The 25650-nt window shown below is 49.5% G+C and overlaps 1 protein-coding gene across 16 annotated transcripts in view; it reads right to left on the bottom strand.

Annotated features, from left to right (window-relative positions):
* Positions 1-25650, bottom strand: part of CELF4 (CUGBP Elav-like family member 4) — a 1320822-nt gene that overhangs the window by 35679 nt on the left and 1259493 nt on the right. For 8 of the 16 annotated variants that reach the window (XR_009555289.1, XM_060236227.1, XM_060236225.1 and 5 more), the window contains 2 exons: positions 22396-22539; positions 1026-1193 (listed from right to left, as the gene is read on the bottom strand). Coding sequence is in view for 15 of the 16 variants with exons in the window: in XM_060236227.1 (XP_060092210.1) it covers positions 1066-1193; positions 22396-22539 (272 nt within the window). In the remaining variant the exon portion in view is untranslated. The remainder of the gene's footprint in view (positions 1-1025; positions 1194-22395; positions 22540-25650) is intronic. The other 8 variants (XM_060236234.1, XM_060236236.1, XM_060236232.1 and 5 more) reach the window with 1 other exon arrangement.

Raw genomic sequence — 25650 nt, 5'->3', positions numbered from 1 at the left:
CAACCTAAAAACACTTGCTGGGCACTGGGAAAGGTGTCAGTGGGCACCATGTTGGGGAACCCTGCCCTACAAGATGGTTGCTCAGATCAAGAACGCCATATTCCAGCGGCCATTGGCCCTGAAGAAGTTGCCTATGACAGCTGTGGTCTTCGTCGGCCAACTATTGCTTTTTTGCAAGACACAAATGTGCAGACCACCTGGTGGAGCAGCCCCCTTTTATCATCCCGGGGAGAAGACATCGTGTTGTCATGGTGGCTCCAGATGAGGAACGAGAAATGTTTCCACGAGTTTGTAACAGAACTAGAGAGTGTTATAAACAGAACGGCTTCTCCTGCTCTACTAAAACCGCAATCTAACTTACGTGTCTTTCCGCAACTGCTGACCACCAAAAAAAAAATAAAATCACAATTCAATGGTGATGCCGCTGGAATGAACAAGACTTCTGAAAGAACACCCTGCTAAGCTTTGCCCGCCCTTCCAGAAGAGCTGCCGCTCCCCTCTTTGCCATTCCAATAGTGGATTCAACTACTGGATTGTTCCCTTCAGCCTTTTCAGCCCGCGGTGACGGGGAACAGTGGTAGTGACGGGGTCTCCGTGTGGTGGGAGGATACGGTCTATGCGGACGTCCCCATGATACAGGAAGCCACAGACTTCTTCTACTGCCCCTTTCGGTCTGCTCAGTTTAAACAATCGAGCTAGCCCCAGAGAGAGAAACCGTCTCCGAATAGGAAAGATGATCTCATTTTTCAGAACCATCCCCTCCCTTCAGCTGGAGGAAGAAGCTTGACAAAATGGATGGCCCAAGAAATGCAAGACCACCAGACCTATCGTTTTGTCTCCTGTTCCATCCCCAGCGGTTAGGTTCGCAGGGCCAGATCCTGTTTCATGGATATGCTCCTAGTATGGCTCTAGAGGAGAAGGAAGGTGTTAGAGAACCTGAGAGATTGAACGGTTAGGATCCACAACACGAGAGATGCTACTGGACGACAGGTGATGGTCCCTGCCCACCCCCCTTGAACAGTTACCTGTGCTAGACCTTGCTTATCCAGTGTTTCCCACCATGCTTCAGTAGGGGCGGTTAGCATCCTTCGGCCTCTTCAGTTGCACTTTCAGCCTCTTCATGCCAATCTGGAAGCCGTTCATGGCCTGGATGGCAGCTTGGGCGCTGGCAGGATTGTCAAAACTCACAAAACCTGTCAAAACACGAGGCAAGGCGCAGGGTTCAACCAGCTGAAGAGGGCCGCGGGACTTAACAACCACACACAAGACCACTTTCAGGATGGACATGAAGAGTGGGTGGGCAGAGGAACTGGGGGGAGATGGGCGTTGCCAGAGATGTTGCTAGAGGGTCTCCGGCAGAGCAAATTTCAGGAGGCGTGAACAGTGGCGTGAATGGACTCCCGATGCCATTGAAGCCTAGGCTGAGATGGGAAGCAGGACAAAGTTAATAGCTGGCGGAAGGCTGAGGCTCAGGGCTTGGTGTGCAGAAGGTCCCAGGTTCAAAGCATAGATGGCTTCAAGAGGGGATTGGGTGAACATATGGAGCAGAGGTCCATCAGTAGCACTTAACCACAGGATATAGATGGAACTCTCTGTCTGTGGCAGCGATGCTCAGTATTCTTGGTGCTTGGGTGGTGAGGGCAACAGTGGGAGGGCTTCTAGTGTCCTGGCCCCACTGGTGGATCTCCTGATGGTGCCTGGTTTTTTGGGCCACTGTGTGACACAGAGTGTAGGACTGGATAGGCCATTGGCCTGTTCCAACATGGCTTCTCTTATGTTCTTCTGTGACACAGAGCGTAGGACTGGATGGGCCACTGGCCTGATCCAACATGTTCTTATGTTCGTATCCCTGGCATCTCCAGTTTAAAGGATGAGATTGTAGGGGATTAGAAGGACCTCTACCAGAGATCCTGAGAACTGCTGCCTGTCCATATAGACAATACTGTCCCTGATGAACCAAGAGTCTAAGAAGATAAGAATGTAAGAGCCCTGCTGGATCAAACCAGTGGTCCATCTAGTTCAGCCTCCTGTCTCACACAGGGGCCAACCAGTTCCTCTGGAGGGCCAACAACAGGGCAGAGAGGCTGAGGCCTTCATAAGAACCCAAGAGGAGCCCTGCTGGATCAGAACAGTGGTCCATCTAGTTCAGCCTCCTGTCTCACACAGGGGCCAACCAGTTCCTCTGGAGGGCCAACAACAGGGCAGAGAGGCTGAGGCCTTCATAAGAACCCAAGAGGAGCCCTGCTGGATCAGAGCAGTGGTCCATCGAGTCCAGCCTCCTGTCTCACACAGGGGCCAACAACAGGGCAGAGAGGCTGAGGCCTTCATAAGAACCCAAGAGGAGCCCTGCTGGATCAGAACAGTGGCCCATCTAGTCCAGCATCCTGTCTCACACAGTGGCCAACCAATTTCTCTGGAGGGTCAAGAACATGGCATAGCGGCCTAGGCCTTCCCCTGATGTTGGTTCCTGGCATTGGAATCCAGAGGCTGAGTGCCTCTGAACATGGAGGTTCCACGTCACCACCAGCATCTAGTGTCTTGGTCCCACTGATGGACCTTCTCATGGCACCGGGTTTTTTTGGCCACTGTGTGACACAGAGTGTTGGACTGGATGGGTCATTGGCCTGATCCAACAGGGCTTCTCTTATGTCCTTATGTGACACAGAGTGTTGGACTGGATGGGCCATTGGCCTGATCCAACATGGCTCCTCTTATGTTCTTATGTGACACAGAGTGTTGGACTGGATGGGTCATTGGCCTGATCCAATATGGCTTCTCTTATGTTCTTACCAGCTCTCCTTAATAACTTGCCTTGGAAACTCTATGGGGTCACTATAAGTCAATTTCAAGAGATTTGTTCCTCCGGGAGGAAATGGCTGCTTTAGAGGGTGGACTCTATGACATCACATCCCTGTTGAGCTCATGCCTTTCCCCAACCTCCACTCTCCACAAGCTCCACCCCCAAACCTCCAGGAATTTCCCTGCATAGAGTTGGGAACCTGAATCAGCACGCGTTTGTGGGTTACGCTGCACAGGAGCAAGTGCTGGTTAAGAAAAAAAAAATCTTGGTAACACTGAGGATCCTGAGATCGAGAGACCCAATTAAAAACAATCAAACCTTTGTTAAGAGGATGATTTCAGGTGGGAAACTTTTCGAGGGCGCTTAGCCTGCAAAGGCCCAGCCAAACCTCACTCATCTCAGTATGCCAAAGAGGCAGAGAGAAAATGAGAGGTTAAATGCTCCAAGCTCTTTCCGTGCCCACGTTAATTAATAATCAGAGAAATATATGTACCAGGCTGAAGAAGGTGGGGAGGAGGACGAGGTGGGGGGGGGGTTCGCTGTGATAAATCTATTTTATGTATTTTTTCCCAGGGATTATGTAAAAAAGGCTACATTAAATAAATGATTTAGCAGGGCAGTAAAGGATCCAGAAATCTGCAAGGCCTGCAGCTCTGGGCGGCCGATCTCCCTTGTTCGGCAAAGTTGCCAAGAGTAAAATACGGGGAGTCTTATTCAAAGGGAGAGTCCAGCAAACTGGCTGATCCACAAACCTTGAAGAAGAAAATATATCGGATTTATATCCTGCTCTATTCTCTGAATCTCAGAGTGGTCACAATCTCCTTTACCTTCCCCCCCACCACACACACAACAGACTCTGTGAGGCAGGTGGGGCTGAGAGAGCTCTCACAGCAGCTGCCTGTTCAAGGACAACTCCTATGAGAGCTATGGCTGACCCAAGGCCATGCCTTGGTGCAACTTAATGTTGTTAAGTTTAGTGTTTAATGTTTTATATTGTTAAATCTAAAGGCTTTTAACTACTGTATGTTTTTATAAAATGTTGTTAGCCGCCCTGAGCCTGCCGAGGTGGGGAGGGCGGGATATAAATAAAATTTATTATTATTGTTATTATTATTATTCACAGTGGGAGGGCTTCTAGCCCCACTGGTGGACCTCCTGATGGCACTTGGTTTTTTTGGCTACTGTGTGACACAGAGTGTTAGACTGGATGGGCCATTGGCCTGATCCAACATGGCTTCTCTTATGTTCTTAAGGCCATTCCGGCAGGTGCAAGTGGAGGAGTGGGGAATCAAGCCCGGTTCTCCCAGATAAGAGTCCACACACTTAATCACTACACCAAACTGGCTCTTAGGGTTGCCAAGTCCAATTCAAGAAATATCTGGGGACTTTGGGGGTGGGGCCAGGAGACTTTGGGGGTGGGGCCAGGAGACATTGGGGGTGGAGCCAGGGACAAGGGTGTGACAAGCATAATTGAACTCCAAAGGGAGTTCTGCCCATCAGATTTCAAGGGATTGAACATTTTTTAAATGCCTTCCTTCCATAGGAAATAATGGATAGGGGTACCTTCTTTTGGGGCACATAGAATTGAACCCCCTGGTCCAATGTTTTTGAAACTTGGAGGATATTTTGGGGAGAGGCACCAGATGCTACGCTGCAAATTTGGGGCCACTACCTCAAAAAACAGCCTCCCCAGAGCCCCAGATACCCGTGGATCCATTCTCCATTATTTCCTATGGGAATACATCTCCATAGGGAATAATAAAGTCCCCAGCAGGTATTTCCCTTCCCTCCCCTCCCCCCCCCCGCTTTCTGATGCCCCAGAAGCGGGGGGAGGGCCTCCAACCCGGGGGATCCCCTGCCCCCACCTGGGGGTTGGCAACCCTACTGGCTCTCCTTGGCTTGGAGGATGATATCCGGCCCACGTGGGAAGGAAATTGCTGGAACGGCACTTTCCCCTCTGCAGCACAGATGGACGGGAATGCTCAGCAGTGCCGTTCTGCCCGTAGCTTGGCCGTTCCAACCGAGCTTGGGGGAGGGAAACGAAGGGCGAGTGGAGGACTACGTTGGACGCTGCAACAGCCACGGAAAGGGCAGCTGATGAAGTTGCAGAAGGAACCGAAAAGATATCTAGGCTTGTTCTCCGCCTAACTACGCAGTTCAGACTTATCGGGAAACAACTCAACAGTGTTCCCTCTAAGCCGAGTTAGTGTGAGCTAGCTCACAGATTTTTCAGCCTCCGGCTCACCATTATTGCCTTAGCTCGGGAAAAATGACCCCAGAGCAAACAAACTGATGCAGGAGCTCACAGCTCGAATGACAGAAACCAGAACTTTTTTGGTAGAAAAAAACCCAGCAGGAGCTCATTTGGCCAGACCTTCTGACACCAAGCCAGCCGGAACTGCGTTCCTGTGTGTTCCTGCTAAAAAAAAGCCCTGCCAGTAACTCCCAAAGTAGAATTTTACCTCATGAGTCTCCACAGCTTAGAGGGGGTATAAGTCAGGATCTTCCTGGATTGCCAGCCTCCAGGTGGGAGCTGGAGATCTCCCAGAATTACAACTGATCCAGGTAACAGTGATCAGTTCCCTCAGAAGCAGTGGCTGCTTTTTTTGGGGGGGGGGGGGACTTGATACCACTATTTCTTGTGGAGGTTCCACCTCTCCTCAGACCCATACTTCCACAGGAATTTCACAGCCTGGAGCTGACAACCTTTCCAGTAGATGCTAATCCTGCAAAGGAAGGAAGGCGGACGTAGCTGGCCCTGCCAGACGGTCGTTTAACGGTGAGAGGTCTGGAGACCAAGTCCTATGAAGAAAGGCTGAAGGAGCTGGGCATGTTTAGCCGGGAGAGGAGAAGAAGAAGATAGAAGAAGATATTGGATTTATATCCCGCCCTCCACTCCGAAGAGTCTCAGAGTGGCTCACAATCTCCTTTACCTTCCTTCCCCACAACAGACACCCTGTGAGGTGGGTGGGGCTGGAGAGGGCTCTCACAGCAGCTGCCCTTTCAAGGACAACCTCTGCCAGAGCTATGGCTGACCCAAGGCCATTCCAGCAGGTGCAAGTGGAGGAGTGGGGAATCAAACCCGGTACTCCCAGATAAGAGTCCGCACACTTAACCACTACACCAAACTGGTTGAGGAGGCAGCTGAGAGGTGATAGGATCACCATCTTCAAGTCCTTGAAGGGCTGTCCTAGAGAGGATGGGGTGGAATTGTTCTCTGTGGCTCCAGAAGGTAGGACCAGAACCAACGGGTTGAAATTAAATCAAAAGAATTTCTGACTGAACATTAGGGAAAACTTCCTGACAGAGCGGTTCCTCAGTGAAACAGGCTTCCTCGGGAGGTGGCGGGCTCTCCTTCCTTGGAGTTATTTCAACAGAGGTTAGATGGCCACCATCTGATAGCAATGAGGACCCTGTGGATTTAGGGGGAGGTGTTTGTGAGTTTCCTGCATTGTGCAGGGGTAGGGTTGCCAAGTCCAATTCAAGAAATATCTGGGGACTGTGGGGGTGGAGCCAGGAGACTTTGAGGGTGGAGCCAAGATCAAGGCTGTGACAAGCATCATTGAACTCCAAAGGGAGTTCTGGCCATCACATTTAAAGGTACAGCACACCTTTTCAATGCCTTCCTTCCATAGGAAATAAGGAAGGATAGGGGCACCTTCTTTTGGGGCTCAAAGAATTGGACCCCCTGGTCCAATCTTTTTGAAACTTGGTGGGTATTTTGGGGAGAGGCACTAGATGCTATATTGAAAATTTGGTGCCTCTACCCCAAAGAACAGCCCCCCCCCCCGAGCCCCAGATACCCGTGGATCAATTCTCCATGATTTTCTATGGAATAAATCTCCATAGGGAATAACAGAGTTCCCAGCAGACATTTCCCTCCCCTCCCCCCGCTTTCTGACGACCCTGAAGCGGGGGGAGGGCCTCCAAACCGGGGGATCCCCTGCCCTCACCTGGGGATTGGCAACCCTATGCAGGGGGTTGGACTAGAGGACCCTTGGGGTCCCTTCCAACTCTATGATTCCAGGCTTTTAGCTGAAGCTGCAGGCGTCTCTTCTTGATCTGGTCGGCCTCCCCGGGCAGCACTGTCATCTGTGCTAGAAACTAGAATAAAAACTGCCATCCCTACGAGATATCATGATTGGAGATGGCTACGCTGGGCAATATGCGATGTCATGGTAATCCGAGCGCTGTTGAGTTGCCTGTTTATAAAACGTTTTTATTGTATTTTTATTGTTTTATTCTATGTTGTACTCCGCCCTAAGCCCTACGGGGAAGGGGCGGAATAGAAATTTACTAAAATAAAATAAATAAATAATAATGATTCTAATTCATGCCTACTACCCAGAAGTGGGTAGAGTTCCCAGCTCTTCGCTGGGGTGGAGATTTTGCATTTTCACTCTTCACAAAAGTCTCTCTGTATAATTTTCTTTAACAAATAGTGATAAGCCAACATGTTATTCTATCACGGTTGTGTTTTACAATAAGTGTGTGATTGCAATAAAAAAGGCCAACGCCATGCTGGGAATTATTAGGAAGGGAATTGAAAACAAATCAGCCAGTATCATAATGCCCCTGTATAAATCGATGGTGCGGTCTCATTTGGAGTACTGTGTGCAATTCTGGACACCACACCGCCAAAAAGATATTATAGCATTGGAAAAAGTGCAGAAAAGGGCAATTAGAATGATTAAAGGTTTGGAACACTTTCCCTATGAAGAAAGGTTAAAACGCTTGGGCTTTTTAGCTTGGAGAAACGTCGACTGCGGGGTGACATGATAGAGGTTTACAAGATTATGCATGGGATGGAGAGAGTAGAGAAAGAAGTACTTTTCTCCCTTTCTCACAATACGAGAACTCGTGGGCATTCAATGAAATTACTGAGCAGTCAGGTTAAAACAGATAAAAGGAAGTCTTTCTTCACCCAAAGGGTGATTAACGTGTGGAATTCACTGCCATAGGAGGTGGTGGCGGCTGAAAGCATAGCCAGCTTCAAGAGGGGGTTAGATAAAAATATGGAGCAGAGGTCCATCAGTGGCTATTAGCCACTGTATTTATATATATATATATGGGTGTGTGTGTGTGTGTGTGTGTGTGTGTATGTATGTGTATATAAATAATTTTTTTGGCAACTATGTGACACAGAGTGTTGGACTGGATGGGCCATTGGCCTGATCCAACATGGCTTCTCTTATGTTCTTATGTGACTCAGAGTGTTGGACTGGATGGGCCATTGGCCTGATCCAACATGGCTTCTCTTATGTTCTTATGTGACTCAGAGTATTGGACTGGATGGGCCATTGGCCTGATCCAACATGGCTTCTCTTATGTTCTTATGTGACACAGAGTGTTGGACTGGATGGGCCATTGGCCTGATCCAAGAGAAGAAGAAGAAGATATTGGATTTATATCCCGCCCTCCACTCCGAAGCGTCTCAGAGCGGCTCACAATCTCCTTTACCTTCCTCCCCTACAACAGACACCCTGTGAGGTGGGTGGGGCTGGAGAGGGCTCTCACAGCAGCTGCCCTTTCAAGGACAACTCTGCCAGAGCTATGGCGGACCCAAGGCCATTCCAGCAGGTGTAAGTGGAGGAGTGGGGAATCAAACCCGGTTCTCCCAGATAAGAGTCTGCACACTTAACCACTACACCAAACTGGGTTCTCTTATGTTCTTATGTGACTCAGAGTGTTGGACTGGATGGGCCACTGGCCTGATCCAACATGGCTTCTCTTATGTTCTTATGAGGATGGGGTTTGGGGAGGGAGGACTTCAAGGGGGTATAGTGCCATTGACAACACCTTCCGAAGTGGCCGTTTTCTGCAGGTGAATTGATCTCTGTTTCTGGAGAGCAGTTTTAAACCCAGGAGATTCTCCAGCCAACAGCTGGATGTGGAGAATAGACACCAAACTACAACTGTGAGATAGCAATTCATTCTGTTGCAATCTTAACAAACCACCTGCTCTTTGCATTTTCGCTCTTCACAAAAGTCTCTCTCTATGATTTTCTTTAACAAATCGCGATAAGCAATGTCCTTGAGCAGGGGTGTCAAACGTGCAGCCCAGGAGCCAAATCAGGCCCCCAGATGGTTCCTATCAGGCCCACGAGCAACTGACTGTCGTCTGCCTCCTTCTCCCGCATTCTTGCTTCATTCTGCATAACAACTTGAGAGCCAGTTTGGTGTAGGGGTTAAGTGTGCGGACTCTTATCTGGGAGAACCGGGTTTGACTCCCCACTCCTCCGCTTGCAGCTGCTGGAATGGCCTTGGGTCAGCCCTAGCTCTCCTAGGACTTGTCCTTGAAAGGGCAGCTGCTGTGAGAGCCCTCTCAGCCCCACCCACCTCACAGGGTGTCTGTTGTGGGGGAGGAAGATAAAGGAGATTGTGAGCCGCTCTGAGACTCTGAAATTCAGAGTGGAGAGCGGGAGATAAATCCAATTCTTCTTTAGAAGGCTTACTCAATTCCACAGGTGCTTCAGAGCAAAACCTCCATTTTCTCCATCAGCTGAGGCTCCTCCCTTGGGAAGGAAGGGGGAAGGGAGGGTTTTCTTTGCCAGGCTCTCTCAATTGCCCAGCAGAGCTACTGAGCCAATCCTCTCTTCCTTCTATTGGCTGAGGCTCCTCCCCCTTCAGGTCCCCTGGGGAAGGAAGGAAAGAGCCAGAGCAAACTAATTGATGTAGTAGCTCACAGCCTGAATAGCAGCAGCTCACAAAGTAGAATTTTTGCTCACAAGACTCCACAAGGCTTGGAAGGAGCATTGCAGAGAACTCACAATTCTGCTTGGTTTATGGATGGCAAGTAAGAACCTTCTGCTTGGTTTATGGATGACAAGTAAGAATTCTTCCGCGATTTCTCTTTCTTTTCGGAGATCTTACAAATGCAAAAAATGTAATACATCAAAATTTGAGTCCAGTAGCACATACGAGACGAACAGTCTTTTTGGCTAGAGAGCCAACTTGGTGCAGTGGTTAGGTGTGTGGACTCTATCTGGGAGAAGCAGGTTTGATTCCCCCCCCCCCCTCCTCCTCCACATGCAGCTGCTTGGTGTGACCTTGGGTCAGTCATAACTCTGTCAGAGCTGTTCTCTCAAGAGCAGTTCTCAAAAGAGCTCTCTCAGCCCCACCTACCTCACAAGGTGTCTGGTGTGGGGAGAGGGAGGGAAAGGAGATTGTAAGCCGCTTAGAGATTTCCAGTGAAAGGCAGGGTATAAATCCAATCTCTTTTTTTATTCTTCTTCTTGGTAGACCATTTAGCCTAGGAAAAAACAGAAGTCTCTCCCCAGGTTCTGTCACCAGATCTCCAGGAATTTAAGAACATAAAAACATCAGAAGAACCCTGCTGGATCAGACCAGTAGTCCATCTAATCCAGTATCCTGTCTCACATAGTGGTCAGCCAGTTCTTCTGGAGGGCCAACAACAGAAGCCGAGAGACTGAGGCCTTCATCAGAACATCAGAAGAGGCCTGCTGGATCAGATCATTGGTCCGTCCAGTCCAGCAGTCCATCCAATCCAGCATCCTGTCTCACACAGTGGCCATCCAGTTTCTCTGGCAGGCCAAGGCATAGAGACTGAGGCCTTCGTGGATCAGACCAGTGAGGGTCCATCTAGTCCAGCATCCTGTCTCACACAGTGGCCAACCAGTTTCCCTGGAGGGCCTACAACCGGACAGAGAGCCCGAGGCCTTCCCCTGAGAAGAACATCAGAAGAGCCCTGCTGGATCAGACCAGTGAGGGTCCATTAGTCAAGCCTCCTGTTTCACACAGCGGCCAACCAATTCCCCTGAAGGGCCTATAACAGGGCATAGAGGCTGAGGCCTTCATAAGAACATCAGAAGAGCCCTGCTGGATCAGATTTATCCTACATGAATCTATTCAATCTGAAACTAGCTTGAATGGTATATGTATAATTTACACAATTCATTCAGTTGCTTTTGGATGGAACTGGAGATGGTATTCAGCTATTCATTTGTGTCCCTTCTCTCTCCCTTTGAATTGCTAGGATGTGTATGCTAGGATTTGTATGGTGTGGTACAGATATTTGTGGCAGCCTTACATATAATGCCTTACAAGTAAATACACGAATAAGTCAAAAAGCAGGGTTGGCTGTAGAGTTGCCAGCCAGCCATTGGCAACTGGCAAGAGTATGGGAATGGGTGACCGGTGTTACATCACTTCTGTTGGAAACCCAGAAGTGACATCACACCGCTCTAGGAACCGCTGCAAACTCTGTGGTAAAAACCATAAAGTTTCTGTCAGTTCCTAGAGTGGCATGACCTTACTTCTGGGTTTCCCCTTGAAGTGATGGAACTGCATTGTATCAACAGCGATTAATTCCGCCCCCCTCCCACTGGGGGCAGGAGATCTTCAATCTCAGCAGGAATCAGGGCTGCCGATTTCCCCCCAGGGGCAGGGGATCCCCTGGTCTGGAGGGCCCCAATCCGCTGGCAGGGAGCAGGCTGCTGGGGTATCCCCGCCCCTGAAGAGCCCCATCACCATGCGCCGCCCTGGCATGATGACATCACTCAGAAGTGCACCAGGGACGCTCTAGGATCCGTGATAAGACTATAGTACCACAGAGATTTACCGTGAGTCCTAGAGTGTCCCCAGTGTGGTGACATCACTCAGACGTGATCTCATTGCACTGGGGACACTCTAGGACTCACGGTAAATCTCTATGGTACTATAGTTTTATCGCGAACCCTAGAGCGTACTTGGTGCGATGCTCCAGGGATTATGACCCGGTACAGGAATCATGGTGAGACTCTATATTTTATCATGAGTCCTAGTGCATCCCCAGCATGATGTCCCAGGAGTGACGACATCACTTCCAGGTGATGTCATCATGCCACACGCACAAAGCATGCGTGAGAGAGCAGTCCCCTGCCTCCGCAGCAGAGGGACTTGGCCACCTAGCAGGAATCTGGCAAGCCTTGTTGGCACAGATTGGGGAAAGAGAGGACGGCCCTTGAGTAGGACCTGGTAGAGTATGGCAAGAACGTCCCCATTTTCTCAAGGAGTTTCCAGCTGTTCCTAGAGCCACCCTTTGCCACTTCCGGGTATCTCTAGGAATTGCCAGGAACTCTATAGAAAAAAAACTTTCTGTAAGCAGAGGAGGCCTTGTTTTTCTTTCTATGTGACTCTTCCATTCCCCCACAACTCTCCCACTGCTTGTCACCAGTGTTCCCTCTAAGCTGTATGTGAGCTAGCTCACAGATTTTTAGCCTCCAGCTCACACGTTTTTGCCTTAGCGCAGGAAAAATGGCCCCAGAGCAAACTAATTGATGCAGTAGCTCACAACTTTCATGCCAGGAGCTCACGAAGCAGAATTTTTGCTCACGAGTCTCCACAGCGTAGAGGGAGTATTGGTTGTCACTGCCCGGAACCCTAATCAAAGAGGGTTAGCCCTTACCCCTCGAAGCCTTGGCTAGGTTTGATTTTCAGATTTGGTTTCTTAACCAGAAGGGCGAGAAATATTCTTTCCTTGGCAAGTAGCCAGACTGGGCCTAGAATCCACCGACTCGTAGTTTTTGCATTTCTTTTAGAGCGTCACCTTTGCCGTCACCAGGACGGAGAGCCGGGCGTGCTCGCCTTCACCCTGGGCGGCTGGGAAAACGCCTGCCTGTCCCTTTAACTGCCGAGCGGCAAACATCTGTTCCCTCTGCAGACATGCTTGCGAGGCCCGAAAGTTTTTTGGGAAGTCGGTGCATAACTGACAGTTAGATTTATCTCCCCAATAAGTAATCAACATTATAATAAAGGAAAAATGCTTTCCGTGCACCTTTGAGAGCGCATCAGAAATTAATCTAAACATCAAATTAATTATAGTTTGTGAAATGAATAGTGGCTCACGGCCCTAATACTTCTCCGGCGCTTCCCCTCCTCCCCCCCCTCCCGGCGGGCTGCCTCCCTCCCGAAAACCTCCTCTGATTGCTTGGAGCCATTACAGGACGTGGGCGGAGGGCGAGAAGTTTTATGGGCCTCTATTTTTCATTCGTACCGTCCCATCCAACTGGAGCATTTTCCCTCCCACCGTTATTGGCAGAACAGCTGCCATAGATAAAAAGATGCGCCAGCATGGATTTACATGCTCCACAGAAGGTCAGGGAAAGGCCAGGGTGTGCGGCCACGAGAGGTCTTCCTTGAACGGAAGTATTTGGCCAAGTTTTTAAGAACAGAAGAGAAGCCCTGTTGGATCAGGCCAGTGGCCCATCCAGTCCAACACTCTGAGTCACATAAGAACAGAAGAGAAGCCCTGTTGGATCAGGCCAGTGGCCCATCCAGTCCAACACTCTGTGTCACATAAGAACATAAGAGAAGCCCTGTTGGATCAGGCCAGTGGCCCATCCAGTCCAACACTCTGTGTCACACAGTGGCCAAAAAACCAGATGCCATCAGGAGGTCCATCAGTGGGACCAGGACACTGGAAGCCCTCCCACTGTTGCCCTTCCCCAAGCACCAAGAAGACAGAGCATCATTTGCCCCAAACGTAAGAGAAGCCATGTTGGATCAGGCCATCCAGTCCAACACTCTGTGTCACACAGTGGCCAAAAAAACAAGGTGCCACCAGGAGGTCCATCAGTGGGACCAGGACACTAGAAGCCCTCCCACTGTTGTCCCTTTCTAAGCACCAAGAAGACAGAGCATTATTTGCCCCAAACATAAGAGAAGCATGTTGGATCAGGCCAATGGCCCACCCAGTCCAACACTCCGTGTCACATAAGAACACAAGCGAAGCCCTGTTGGATCAGGCCAATGGCCCATCCAGTCCAACACTGTGTCACATAAACACATAAGAGAAGCCATGTTGGATCAGGCCACTGGCCCATCCAGTCCAACACTCTGTGTCACATAAGAACATAAGAGAAGCCATGTTGGATCAGGCCAGTGGCCCATCCAGTCCAACATTCTGTGTCACATAAGAACATAAGAGAAGCCCTGTTGGATCAGGCCAATGGCCCATCCAGTCCAACACTCTGTGTTACATAAGAACATAAGAGGAGCCCTGTTGGATTAGGCCAATGGCCGCTCCAGTCCAACACTCTGTGTCACATAAGAACATAAGAGAAGCCCTGTTGGATCAGGCCAGTGGCCCATCCAGTCCAACATTCTGTGTCACACAGTGGCCAAAAAAATAAGGTGCACCAGGAGGTCTATCAGTGGGGCCAGGATACTAGAAGCCCTCCCACTGTTGTCCCCCCCTCAAGCACCACGAATATAGAACATCACTGTCCCAGACAGAGAGTTCCAACAATACACTGTCGCTAATAGCCGCTGATGGACTTCTGCTCCAGATGTTTATCCAACCCCCTTTTGAAGCTGTCTATGCTTGCAGCTACCACCACTTCCTGTGGCAGTGAATTCCATGACAGCTCCAGGGTAAATGAAGCCCTAGTTCCATTAACCTCCCTAGTTCCTAGTTCCACCCTAGTTTCAGACCAAGACAGACAGCTGTGTTTCCTGGCACCAGCCAGGGACAGAAGCCGTTCTTTCTCTGTATTTGAACGGTGAATACTGTTTTAATGTAACAACCTATGTACCCTTCTAAGCCATACAATATTGGATATTGTGCTGTTATTACACTTTAGCCCTGCCCTGGATGGCCGAGGGTAGCTTGATTGTGAAAGCTAAGTAGAGTCAGATCTGGTTGATACTCAGATGGAAGACCACCAAGGAGGAGAGGAGGAAGAAGAAAAAGAAGAGGAGAAGTAGGAAGAAGAAGAAGAGGAGGAGGAGGAAGAAAAAGAAAGAGGAGGAGGAAGAAAAAGAAGTGGAGGAGGAGAAGGAAGAAGAAGAAGAAAAGAGGAGGAGGGAGAAGAGGAGGAGGAGAAAGAGGAAGAAGAGAAGTAGGGGAAGAAGAGGAGGAGGAGGAAGAAAAAGATATTGGAACTTGAACTGGATTTATATCCCGCCCTCCACTACAAATGTCAGAGTCTCAGAGTGGCTTACAGTCTTTTTTATCTCTCCTTCTCCCGCAACAGACACCCTCTGTGAGGTGGGTGATACTGAGAGAGCTCTCCCAAAAGCTGCCCTTTCAAGGACAACTCTGTGAGAACTATGGCTGTCCCAAGGCCATTCCAACAGGTGCAAGTGGAGGAGTGGGGAATCAAACCCGGTTCTCCTAGATAAGAGTCCACACACTTAACCACTACACCAAACTGTCTCTGGAGGAAGAAGAGGAAGACGAAGAAAAAAAAAGAAGAGGAGGAAGAAAAAGAAGAAGAGGATGAGTAGGGGAAAAAAGCAGGAGAGGAGGAGGAGGAAAAAAAAGAGGAAGAGGAAGAAAAAGAAGAGAAGGAGGAGGAGGAAGAAGAAGAAGAGGAGGAAGATGAGGAGGATTTTATACCTCACTCTTCAGAACCCAAAGGAGACTCAGAGCAGCTTACAATCGCCTTCCCTTCCTCTCCCCACAGAAGACACCCTCTGAAGTAGAGAGAGCTCTGAGAGAACTGCAACAGGCCTAATATCACCCAGGGGGCTGCATCTGGAGATGTGGGAGATTCAAACCTGGTTCTCCAGATCAGAGACTGGCGCTCATGACCACTACACCATGCTGACCCCCTGAAGACAAGACAAGAAAGTCTGGGGTTGTGACACAGAGGCAGGTAAGGGCAAATCACCTCTGAATGTCTCTTGCCTTGGAAACCCAAGGTGGTCTCCATAGGTTGGCTGTGACTAGGTGGCACTTTGCTCAAAAACGACTGCTCTGACCTGGATGGTCCGGGCTATCCCAGTCTGAGATCAGGCTGCCCTGGGCCATCCAAGTCAGGGCTGACCAAATATCCAGCTCTCCCACTTGTAGTTCCTGGAATGGTCTTGGGTCAGCCATAGCTCTTGTAGAGCTGTCCTCGAAAGGGCAGCTTCTGTCAGAGCTCTCTCAGCCCCAAGGTGTCTATTGTTGGGGGAAGAAGGTAAAGGAGATTGTGAGCCGCTCTGAGAATCTGAGTTTCAGAGTTAGGGCTGCTTACTCCCGCGTTGCCTCCCCTTCCGTGTCGATCCGGGCAGGGAACCTCCCCTCCCGCATAGAGTTTTACCTCCCACATTGGGCCGGTGGGAGGAACCTCCCCCCGCGTCGCTGGTGCGATGACGTCACCTGGAAGTGATGTCATCAAAATGGCGGCGCCCGTGCAGGGCCGTTCTAGGCATTTCCGGGAAAACTCTATGGTTTTTCTGGACGCTGTAACCATTTGAGAGGTAAAACTCTATGGTACAATAGGTACCATAGAGTTTTAACCTCCCAAATGGCTAGAGCGTCTGGGGAAAACCATAGAGTTTTCCCGAAAATGCCTCGAGCGGCCCCGCACGGGAGCCGCCATTTTGATGACATCACTTCCAGGTGACGTCATTTCATCACGTGAAGGGTGGGGTATAAATTCAGAGTGAAGGATGGGGTATAAATCCAATCTCCTCCTCCGCTTCTTCTTCTGACTTGGTTCTAGTCCACGTAAGGCTTCAAAGTTAACTGGGCCTGGAAATGAACAGGCAGCCAGTGAAGATCTTTAAGAACTTGTGGTCATTTTCTGTCAGTACTCTACCCTTGATAGTACCTTGGTAAGCCACTCTGAGTGAAGGGTGGGGTATAAATCCCATCTCTTCTTCTCCTTTTCTCCCGTTTTGTCACATACTTGATTCTCCTATAAGGATGCTTGTTATATTATTGCTGAGAATGGAACTGGAATTGGGATTGTGTTTTACTTGGGTTTGTACTTTACATATTTAAGAAATACTGTTGCTTATTAGAATTTTGCTTCTGCGGTTGTTTCTCTATACACTTGGCTTTGCACACCATCAGGGGTGGAATTCTAGCAGGAGTTTCTTTGCACATTAGGCCACACCCCCTGATGTAGCCAGCCCTCCAAGAGCTTACAAAAAAGAGCATTATAAGGTCTTGGAGGATTGGCTACATCAGGGGTGTGTAGCCTAATATGCAAGGGAACTCCTGCTAGAATTCCACCGCTGGTGCTCATGCTGTGTTTTTAGAATCATAGAATCATAGAGTTGGAAGGTACCTCTAGGGTCATCTAGTCCAACCCCCTGTACAATGCAGGAAACTCACAAACACCTCCCCCTAAATTCATAGGATCCTCATTGCTGTCAGATGACCATCTAGCCTTTGTTTTAAAACCTGCAAGGAAGGAGAGCCCACCACCTCCCAAGGAGGAAGCCTGTTCCACTGAGGAACCGCTCTAACAGTCAGGAAGTTCTTCCTAATGTTGAACCGGAAACTCTTCTGATTTAATTCCAACCCATTGGTTCTGGTCCTACCTTCCGGGGTCACAGAAAACAATTCCACCCCATCCTCTATATGATAGCCCTTCAAGTACTTGAAGATGGTGATCCTATCACCTCTCAGCCGTCTCCTCTCCAGGCTAAACATGCCCAGCACCTTCAACCTTTCCTCAGAGGACTTGGTCCCCAGACCCCTCACCATCTTAGAAAGTGAGTGTAGACAGAGAGCGGGTCTCCCACCGAACAGGGCTTCTGATTGGCCACTGGCAGGGCTTTTTATTTGTAGCAGTATTACGTAACTCCTTTGCATATTAGGCCACACCCCGCTGATGCAGCCAGTCCTCCAAGAGCTTATAAGACTCTTTTTTGTCTTATAAGCTCCGCCAGTCTGAGTAGACAATTACTGACTTTGATGGACCGAGGGTCTAATTCAGTATAAGGCAGCTTCACATGTTCTCCTTGGACTTTTGCAGGTCTTTTGGACACTACTATATGGAGTGCGGAGGAGACCCTTGTTGGATTTATGACGGCTATTGAAGAACGTGTTTAGACTTGTTATGTCAACTTCTCACTGCTTGCATTTGAATTGTGACCACCACATATATGAACCTATGAAGCTGCCTTCTACTGAATCAGACCTTCGGTCCCTCAAAGTCAGTCTTGTCTTCTCAGACTGGTAGCAGCTCTCCAGGGTCTCAAGCTGAGGTTTTTGACACCTATCTGCCTGGACCCTTTTTGGGAGATGCCAGGGATTGAACCTGGGACCTTCTGCTTCCCAAGCACACGCTCTACCACTGAGCCACCGTCCCTCCCCTATCCAATTCTATTTATTGTTTGTATTCACTATGATTATGCCTCAATAGACTGATGTCTACTGGTAGCTTTTGAAATGCTGTGAATTTTTTTGATGGTCCACCTTTGCGTCTTCTGTCTTTGCTCATTTCAAACAGAAGCGCAAACAATCTGTGCACAACAGAAGCAGGTCAATTCAGGCCAGTCAAGCTGAAACACGCCGTTGATCTAACGGCATATCATTTGGAAATGGCCCATATGAACGCACCCAAAATACTTTCCGAGGGTAGCCATATTAGTCTGCAGTAGGAAGCCAGTTTGGTGTAGTGGTTAAGTGTATCTGAGAGAACCGGGTTTGATTTCCCACTCCTCCGCCTGCAGCTGCTGGAAGAGCCTTGGGTCAGCCATAGCTCTCACAGAGCTGTCCTTGAAAGGGCAGCTTCTGCGAGAGCTCTCTCAGCCCCACCCACTTCACAGGGTGTCTGTTGTGGGGGGAGAAGATAAAGGAGATTGTGAGCCGCTCTGAGACTCTTCAGAGTGGAGGGCAGGATATAAATCCAATATCTTCATCTACCTCACAGGGTGTCTGTTGTGGGGGAAGAAGGGAAAGGAGATTGTGAGCCGCTCTGAGACTCTTCGGAGTGGAGGGCGGGATATAAATCCAATATCTTCATCTACCTCACAGGGTGACTGTTGTGGGGGAGGGAGATAAAGGAGATTGTGAGCCGCTCTGAGACTCTTTGGAGTGGAGGGCGGGATATAAATCCAATATCTTTATCTACCTCACAGGGTGTCTGTTGCGGGGGGAGAAGATATAGGAGATTGTAAGCCACTCTGAGTCTCTGTCCTTGAAAGGGCAGCTGCTGTGAAAGCCCTCTCAGCCCCATGCACCTCACAGGGTGTCTGTTGTGGGGGGAGAGGATAAAGGAAATTGTAAGCCACTCTGAGTCTCTGTCCTTGAAAGGGCAGCTTCTGAGAGAGCTCTCTCAGCCCCACCCACTTCACAGGGTGTCTGTTGTGGGGGGAGAAGATAAAGGAGATTGTGAGCCGCTCTGAGACTCTGATTCAGAGAGAAGGGTAGGGTATGGATCTATGGTCTTCTTCTTCTTCTTCTGTAGTACAGCTGGACTGGAGTCCAGTAACACCTTATGCACATGGGGCATGGGCTTTTGAAAGTCTCTGATTAAGAGTCCTTGGGCTTTAGAAAGCTCAGGCCCTTCAAAAATCTTGGTCTGTAAGGTGCCTTTACCTTGGACTCAAATCTAGGTGCCTCAAAATTCTTGTTCACTCTTTTTGATTACTTGTTCATGATAGTCCAAACCTTTGAAGAACGATGGATTTACCCTGGTCTTCCAAGAAGTTTTCAGACCACAGGACCACTGAAAGCCCATGACAGAAAACAGTGCAGAAATCTGTGTCAAGGCTGTAAGACCTGTCAGGGTTTGGGTACATGTGACTGACTGCTTCTGTGATGACATAAAGCTGTATTTTGAAGGGTGCATATACAAGTTTGAGCAATGGCATTGTCACCTGTGATATGTAAGTTTCTCTTGACAGAGTCCGGTATTTTTGAGTTTTCTTGGAGTGTTCATGGAGCTTTCCTGTATTTTCACTTTTCTCACTTGTACATTCCTGCATCTTTGCTTCCCCCTCCCCTGTTCTGCATGCGTTTTACTCCCTCTACTGGTCAATTCTATATTACATCGGTTTCTGTCCAGCATATCTCCCTGCAGATATAAACTGCAGGTTATTATGGCGGACAGAAATCAATGTAATATCAAGTCAACCCCTAGAGGGAGCAAAACACATGTGGAACAGGAAGCACACACCACTCCCCGAAGAAACAGGAACTTACAAACAAGGGAAACGAGAATGCAGGAAAACCCTTGAAAAGGAGTGTGGAGAAACCCATGCCTTTCAGAGCCACATCCAAGATATCATGGGAAACGAATCACGAAGGCCCTTCTTGCTAATTCTTTTACCCCTCCGAACAAACTTGTTCTTGTGAAGAGAGGGCTGTTGGCAGAGTAGATGGCTCAGTGGAGGTAGGAACAAAATTGCTAGCTCTGGCTTAGGAAATTATTGGTAATTTGGAGGCTGCGTCTGGGGAGGGTGGAGTTTAGGAATGGGTAGCAGCTCAGAAGGGATGGCCCATCACTCTGTGACTTCTGTATTTTTCTAGACTCTGTGACAGGGGTGTCAAACATGCGGCCCGGGGGCCGAATCAGGCCCTCAGAGGGCTGCTATCAGGCCAACTGGCTGTCATCCCTTTCCTTCTCCGTCTCTCTTAATTCCTTCTGCATCACAGCTTGCTTTGCAAGGCTCGCTCAATCGCACAGGAGCTACAGAGCAAAGTCTCTATTTTCTCCCTTGGCTGAGGCTCCTCCCTGGGGAAGGAAGGGGGGGGGAGGCAAAGCTTGCTTTGCCAGGCTTTCTCAATTGTGCAGCAGAGCTACTGAGCCAAGCCTCTTTTCCTTCAATTGGCTGCGGTTCCTCCCCCACCTGGTCCCCTGGGGAAGGAAGGAAAGAGCCAGAGCTTCCTTTGGCCAGTTCTCTGGATCCCATGGGAGAGATACAAAGAAAGCACCTTTAAGACCAACAAGTGCTAATGTTTTAAGCATGTTTTATTTTAAGGGGTTATTTAAAAAAAATAAATCTTTATTTGTGTTTGTCTGTGTCCTTTATAAAGTTTATATCTCTACTACCTAATCTTAAATAGGTGCAAACATGGCCCAACCTGACACAGCCCAGCCCAACAAAATCTCATTTATGTCACATCTGGCCCTCATAACAAATGAGTTTGACACCCCTGCTCTATGGTACAATGCAATGGGGAATTGATCCACGGGTATTGGGGGCTCTGGGGGGGCTATATTTTGAGGTAGAGGCACTAAAGTTTTAGTATAGCATCTAGTGCCTCTCCCCAAAATCCCCCCCAAGTCTCAAAACGATTGGTCCAGGGGATCCAATTCTATGAGCCCCAAAATATGGTGCCCCTATCCATTATTTCCTATGGAAGAAAGGCATTTAAAAAGGTGTGCCGTCCCTTTAAATGTGATGGCCAGAACTCTCTTGGAGTTCAATTATGCTTGTCACACCCTTGTTCCTGGCTCCGCCCCCAATGTCTCCTGGCTCCACCCCCAAAGTCCCCAGATATTTCTTGAATTGGACTTGGCAACCCTAACCCCAGAGCACACTACTTTATGCAGGAGCTCACAGCTTTAATGCCAGTAGCTCACTACTCTGCAGCATTCCCAGCAGCGTCCCAGCTCTACTGACACAGTGCCAGCTTTGGATTTTTCTACAAGAACTCAGCTTTCTGATGTGGGGTTGCCTGAGTCACGTTGCCGATCGGACTTCTTCACAATTTGTTCAAGAGCATTTTAATCCAAATTAATCCGAGGAAAGGCGTTTCCGGAATGATGTCTATACCGCATGTTCTGCCACATCATTAAATGTAAGGGTACAGAGCTGCGTTGCTGCCCCATCACCGCAGCACGTTCATGCTCTTTCCTTCTGCTCTCCGCTCACATTTCACACGACTGTTCGGAGAACAGTTAATCTGCTCGCATGGGTTCGGCATGCGTTCTTGAAGGCCTCTCAGCCTACCGTGGTGTTGACTCAGCTCTTGGGATTAACGTACTCAAAAAACGGGGGCAAGCTATCTCCGGTTAGCAGGAAGGTTGACAGCAGGTAAAGAAAAGGTTGTGTGAACGCGCTTTTGGCTGGCAGTAGAAAAGGAGGAAGAAAATGCTTTGAAGGCCGCTAAAAGGAAGGACCAAGTGGCAGGGAGAAAAGGCCAGGGGGGTCCTGTTTGGAGTCCGGGAGGGGGGATGAAATGTTAAAGGGACAAGCAGGTGGAGGGATGAATGAAATTGAAGGAGACTCCACCCCACATAACAACAGAGCATCCATAACATTTCACTATAGCACGGGGAGGGAGGAGGGAGGATGGAGGGACAACCTGTAGAGAATTAAAACACTAGGATCACATGCTCGCCCTCCAGCATGCATTTGTAAACTCTAAACCCCAAGCCCCTCCGTCTCCGGCCAAGGGAATGGCCTTTCTGGATCCTCTAACCCTCTCCTTCACCTCCTGGCTGAGGAACCGCACCTGGCCAAAGGGCGGCTCTGTCCCTCCCCTGCGATGGCTCTGGACGGGCGCCTCTCCAAGTCCCCCTAGCCCCCATTTCACATGTGCTTCCCGTTCTTCCCTTTCCCGCAAAATACACAGCAATTTCCCCCCCTTCCAACCAGGATTCGGGATTCTGTCCCAAAGTATCCCAAACTCCCATGATCCTCTTTGTAGCAGAACTTTAAAACAAAACAAAAAAATTGACTGTGAGCAGGTGGAAGCGAGGGAAGCCGCAGTGAGGAGGGGGACAAAAGAGAGATCGCTAAAAAGGAAACAGAGAGGGGGGAGATCAGCGAAGTGACGTTACCAAAAAAAAAAACACCCCCCGGCAGTTTGCAAAAAAAGAGAACGAAACAAAAAAAATAAAATAAACTCAAATGTTCAAAGTAGTTCAGAGAAAGTTCCTTTCCTGGATGAATCTAATTGTTTTGTTATCTTTACCCACCAAAGCATTTACTTTGGTTTGTCGCCCGATCCACAAACACTTTCGAGGAGATGACATTACCGAATGGCAGGAACATCTGCATCAGCTCTGCGTCCCCAAACTCCTGGGGCAGATGGTAGATAAACAGGTTGCAGCCCTCGGGTCCTACGGGAGACGGAGGGGAGAAAGAGGGAGGAGACAAAAAGCCCAATGAGTGAAGGAGCACCTGTTCTCCGTGTTGCACAAATCTGCATATCTGGATGCCTTTGGCCAATAAAAGGCGTCCAGGTGACCAGGAAGTGTGTGTGGGGGGGGAAGTTTATTACGATAAACAGAGAGCAGAGATAAGTCAAAGCCTGCAATACCAAGCTGCTCTACCTTCTTTCAAAATGGACACTATCTTATATACCAGCGATCCCCAACCTTTTTGGCACCAGGGACCAGTTTTGTGGAAGACAATTTTTCCATGGACTGAGGGAGGGGGGCATGGTTTCAGGATAATACCATTGTGCGCTTTATTTCTATTAGTTTGGTGTGGTGCTTAAGTGCGCAGACTCTTATCTGGGAGAACCGGGTTCGATTCCCCACTCCTCCACTTGCAGCTGCTGGAATGGCCTTGGGTCAGCCTTGGAAGGGCAGCTTTTGGGAGAGCTCTCTCAGTATCACCCACCTCACAGAGGGTGTCTGTTGCGGGAGAAGGAGAGATAAAAAAGACTGTAAGCCACTCTGAGACTCTGAAATTCGTCTGTTGTTCTTCTCAGGGGAAGGCCTCAGCCTCTGTGCCCTGTTGTGGGCCCTCCAGAGGAACTGATTGGCCCCTGTGTGAGACAGAAGGCTGGACTAGATGGACCCTCACTGGTCTGATACAGCAGGGCTCTTCTGATGTTCTTCTCAAGGGAAGGCCTCAGCCTCTCTGCCCTGTTTTTGGCCCTCCAGAGGAACTGGCAGGCCCCTGTGAGAGACAGGATGCTGGATTAGATGGACCCTCACTGATTTGATCCATCAGGGCTCTTCTGAGGTGCTTCTCAGGGGAAGGCCTCATCCTCCCTGCCATGTTGTTGGCTCTCCAGAGGAACTGGCTGGCCACTGTGTGAGACAGGAGGCTGGACTAGATGGACCCTCACTGGTCTGATCCAGCAGTGCTCTTCTGATGTCCTTCTCAGGGGAAGGCCTCGGCCTCTCTGCCTTGTTGTTGTCCCTCCAGAGGAACTGGTTGGCCACTGTGTGAAACAGGAGGCTGGACTAGATGGACCCTCACTGGTCTGATCCAGCAGGGCTCTTCTGATGTTCTTCTCAGGGGAAGGCCTCAGCCTCTCTGCCCTGTTGCCGGCCCTCCAGTGGAACTGGTTGCCGCTGTGTTAGACAGGAGGCTGGACTAGATGGACCTTCCCTGGTCAGACCCAGTAGGGCTCTCCTGATGTTTTTTCTCAGGGGAAGTTGCCTTCCAACTTTATGATTCTATGAAGAGGTCCTCATCTGTGGTGGTCCCCTGGGCTATGGAATGTACTTCCTTGCCAACACAAGGCCGAGATTCCCCTTCCCCCCGCCACAAATTTCTGCAAGCGTTTAACTGGCGTCGGCTTCCTGTTGATTGTATGGTGTTTTAGATTATATACATACTGATTACTGATCAAATCGTTTCAGGACTTTTTTTTTTTTGTAAAGAAAAGGCCATCAGGCCCTCATTTGCATATGAGGCCACACCCCTGACATCACCATTGTTTCACATAGGGCCTTTAAAAAGAAAACGCGCAGCAGGAACTCATTTGCATATGAGGCCACCCTCCCTGACACCACGCCCACCAGAACTGTATTCCTGTGAGTTTCTGTTTTTTTTTAAAAAAGGACTGGATTGTTTTACTGGTTGTAAATAGCTGTGATTGTACTATGAATGGCTTTCAGCATGTGCTTGCGGAGAAGGGATAGATAATTTTTAAAAGTTTGAGTCCAGTGGCACCTAGGGTTGCCAATCCCCAGGTGGAGGCAGGGGATCCCCCGGTTTGGAGACCCTCCCCCCGCTTCAGGGTCCTCAGAAAGCGGGGGGAGGGGAGGGAAATGTCTGCTGGGAACTCTATTATTCCCTATGGAGATTTATTCCCATAGAAAATCATGGAGAATTGATCCACAGGTATCTGGGGCTCTGGGAGGGGCTGTTTTTTGAGGCACCAAATTTTTGCATCTAGTGGCTCTCCTCAAAATACCCCCCCAAGTTTCAAAAAGATTGGACCAGGGGGTCCAATTCTATGAGCCCCAAAAGAAGGTGCCCCTATCCTTCATTACTTCCTATGGAAGGAAGGCACTGAAAAGGTGTGCCGTCCTTTTAAATGTGATGGCCAGAACTCCCTTTGGAGTTCAATTATGCTTGTCACAGCCTTGATCTTGGCTCCACCCCTAATGTCTCCTGGCTCCACCCCCAAAGTCTCCTGGCTCCACCCCCAAAGTCCCCAGATATTTCTTACATTGGACTTGGCAACCCTAGTGGCACCTTTAAGTTTAATTCTGGGTATAAGCTTTCATGTGCATTCGGGTTCCCAGCCTGCAGGGGACCCCTCAAATTTTGGGGAAACCCTTCCCTCCAATGAGCAATGTTCCCACATGGTGTCCCCCTCACAATGACATCATCACATCGGGGACACTGCGCAGTGACGCTCTGGTTTGAGGGCAAAACTCTACGGTTGGGAGGCAATCTTAACACAGAGTTTTGCCCTCAAACCGGAGCGTCACTGGGTGATGTCCCCAAGGTGATTACATCACTTCCATATGATGTCATCATTCTGAGGATGGCACGTGAGGATGTTGCTGTTTGGCGGTGGAGCCCTCTTCCACTCCTGGAATGTTTTAGGAATTCACTGCCACAGGAGGTGGCCGCGGCAACAAGCATAGACAGCTTCAGAGGGGGCTGGATAAGCATCTGGAGCAGAGGTCCACCAGTGGCTATTAGCCACAGTGTATTGTTGGAACTCTCTGTCCAGGGCAGTGATGCTCTGTATTCTTGGTGCTTGGGGGCGGGGTACAGCAGGAGGGATTCTAGTGTCTTGGTCCCACTGATGGACCTCCTGATGGCACTTCTAGGACCTGGACTCGCGGCTCGCCACGCTCCTGGCCTGCCTCCACCCTCCCCGTCTCTGATTTCACCTCAGAGGCGGAGTGGAGCGGGCGATGCCGCTGCGCTGCTGCGGCCTCTTCTCCGCTTCATCTTAGCTGCTCCTCCGAGATGGGCTCACGCTGAGCCCATCTCGAAGGAGCAGCTACGGTGAAGCGGAGAAGAGGCGGCAG

The sequence above is a fragment of the Heteronotia binoei genome, chromosome 4, assembly GCF_032191835.1.
Source record: "Heteronotia binoei isolate CCM8104 ecotype False Entrance Well chromosome 4, APGP_CSIRO_Hbin_v1, whole genome shotgun sequence".
NCBI classification, from domain to species: Eukaryota; Metazoa; Chordata; class Lepidosauria; order Squamata; family Gekkonidae; genus Heteronotia; species Heteronotia binoei.
Note: the sequence above shows the minus strand (reverse complement) of the source record. Positions and strands in the feature narration are given on the sequence as shown.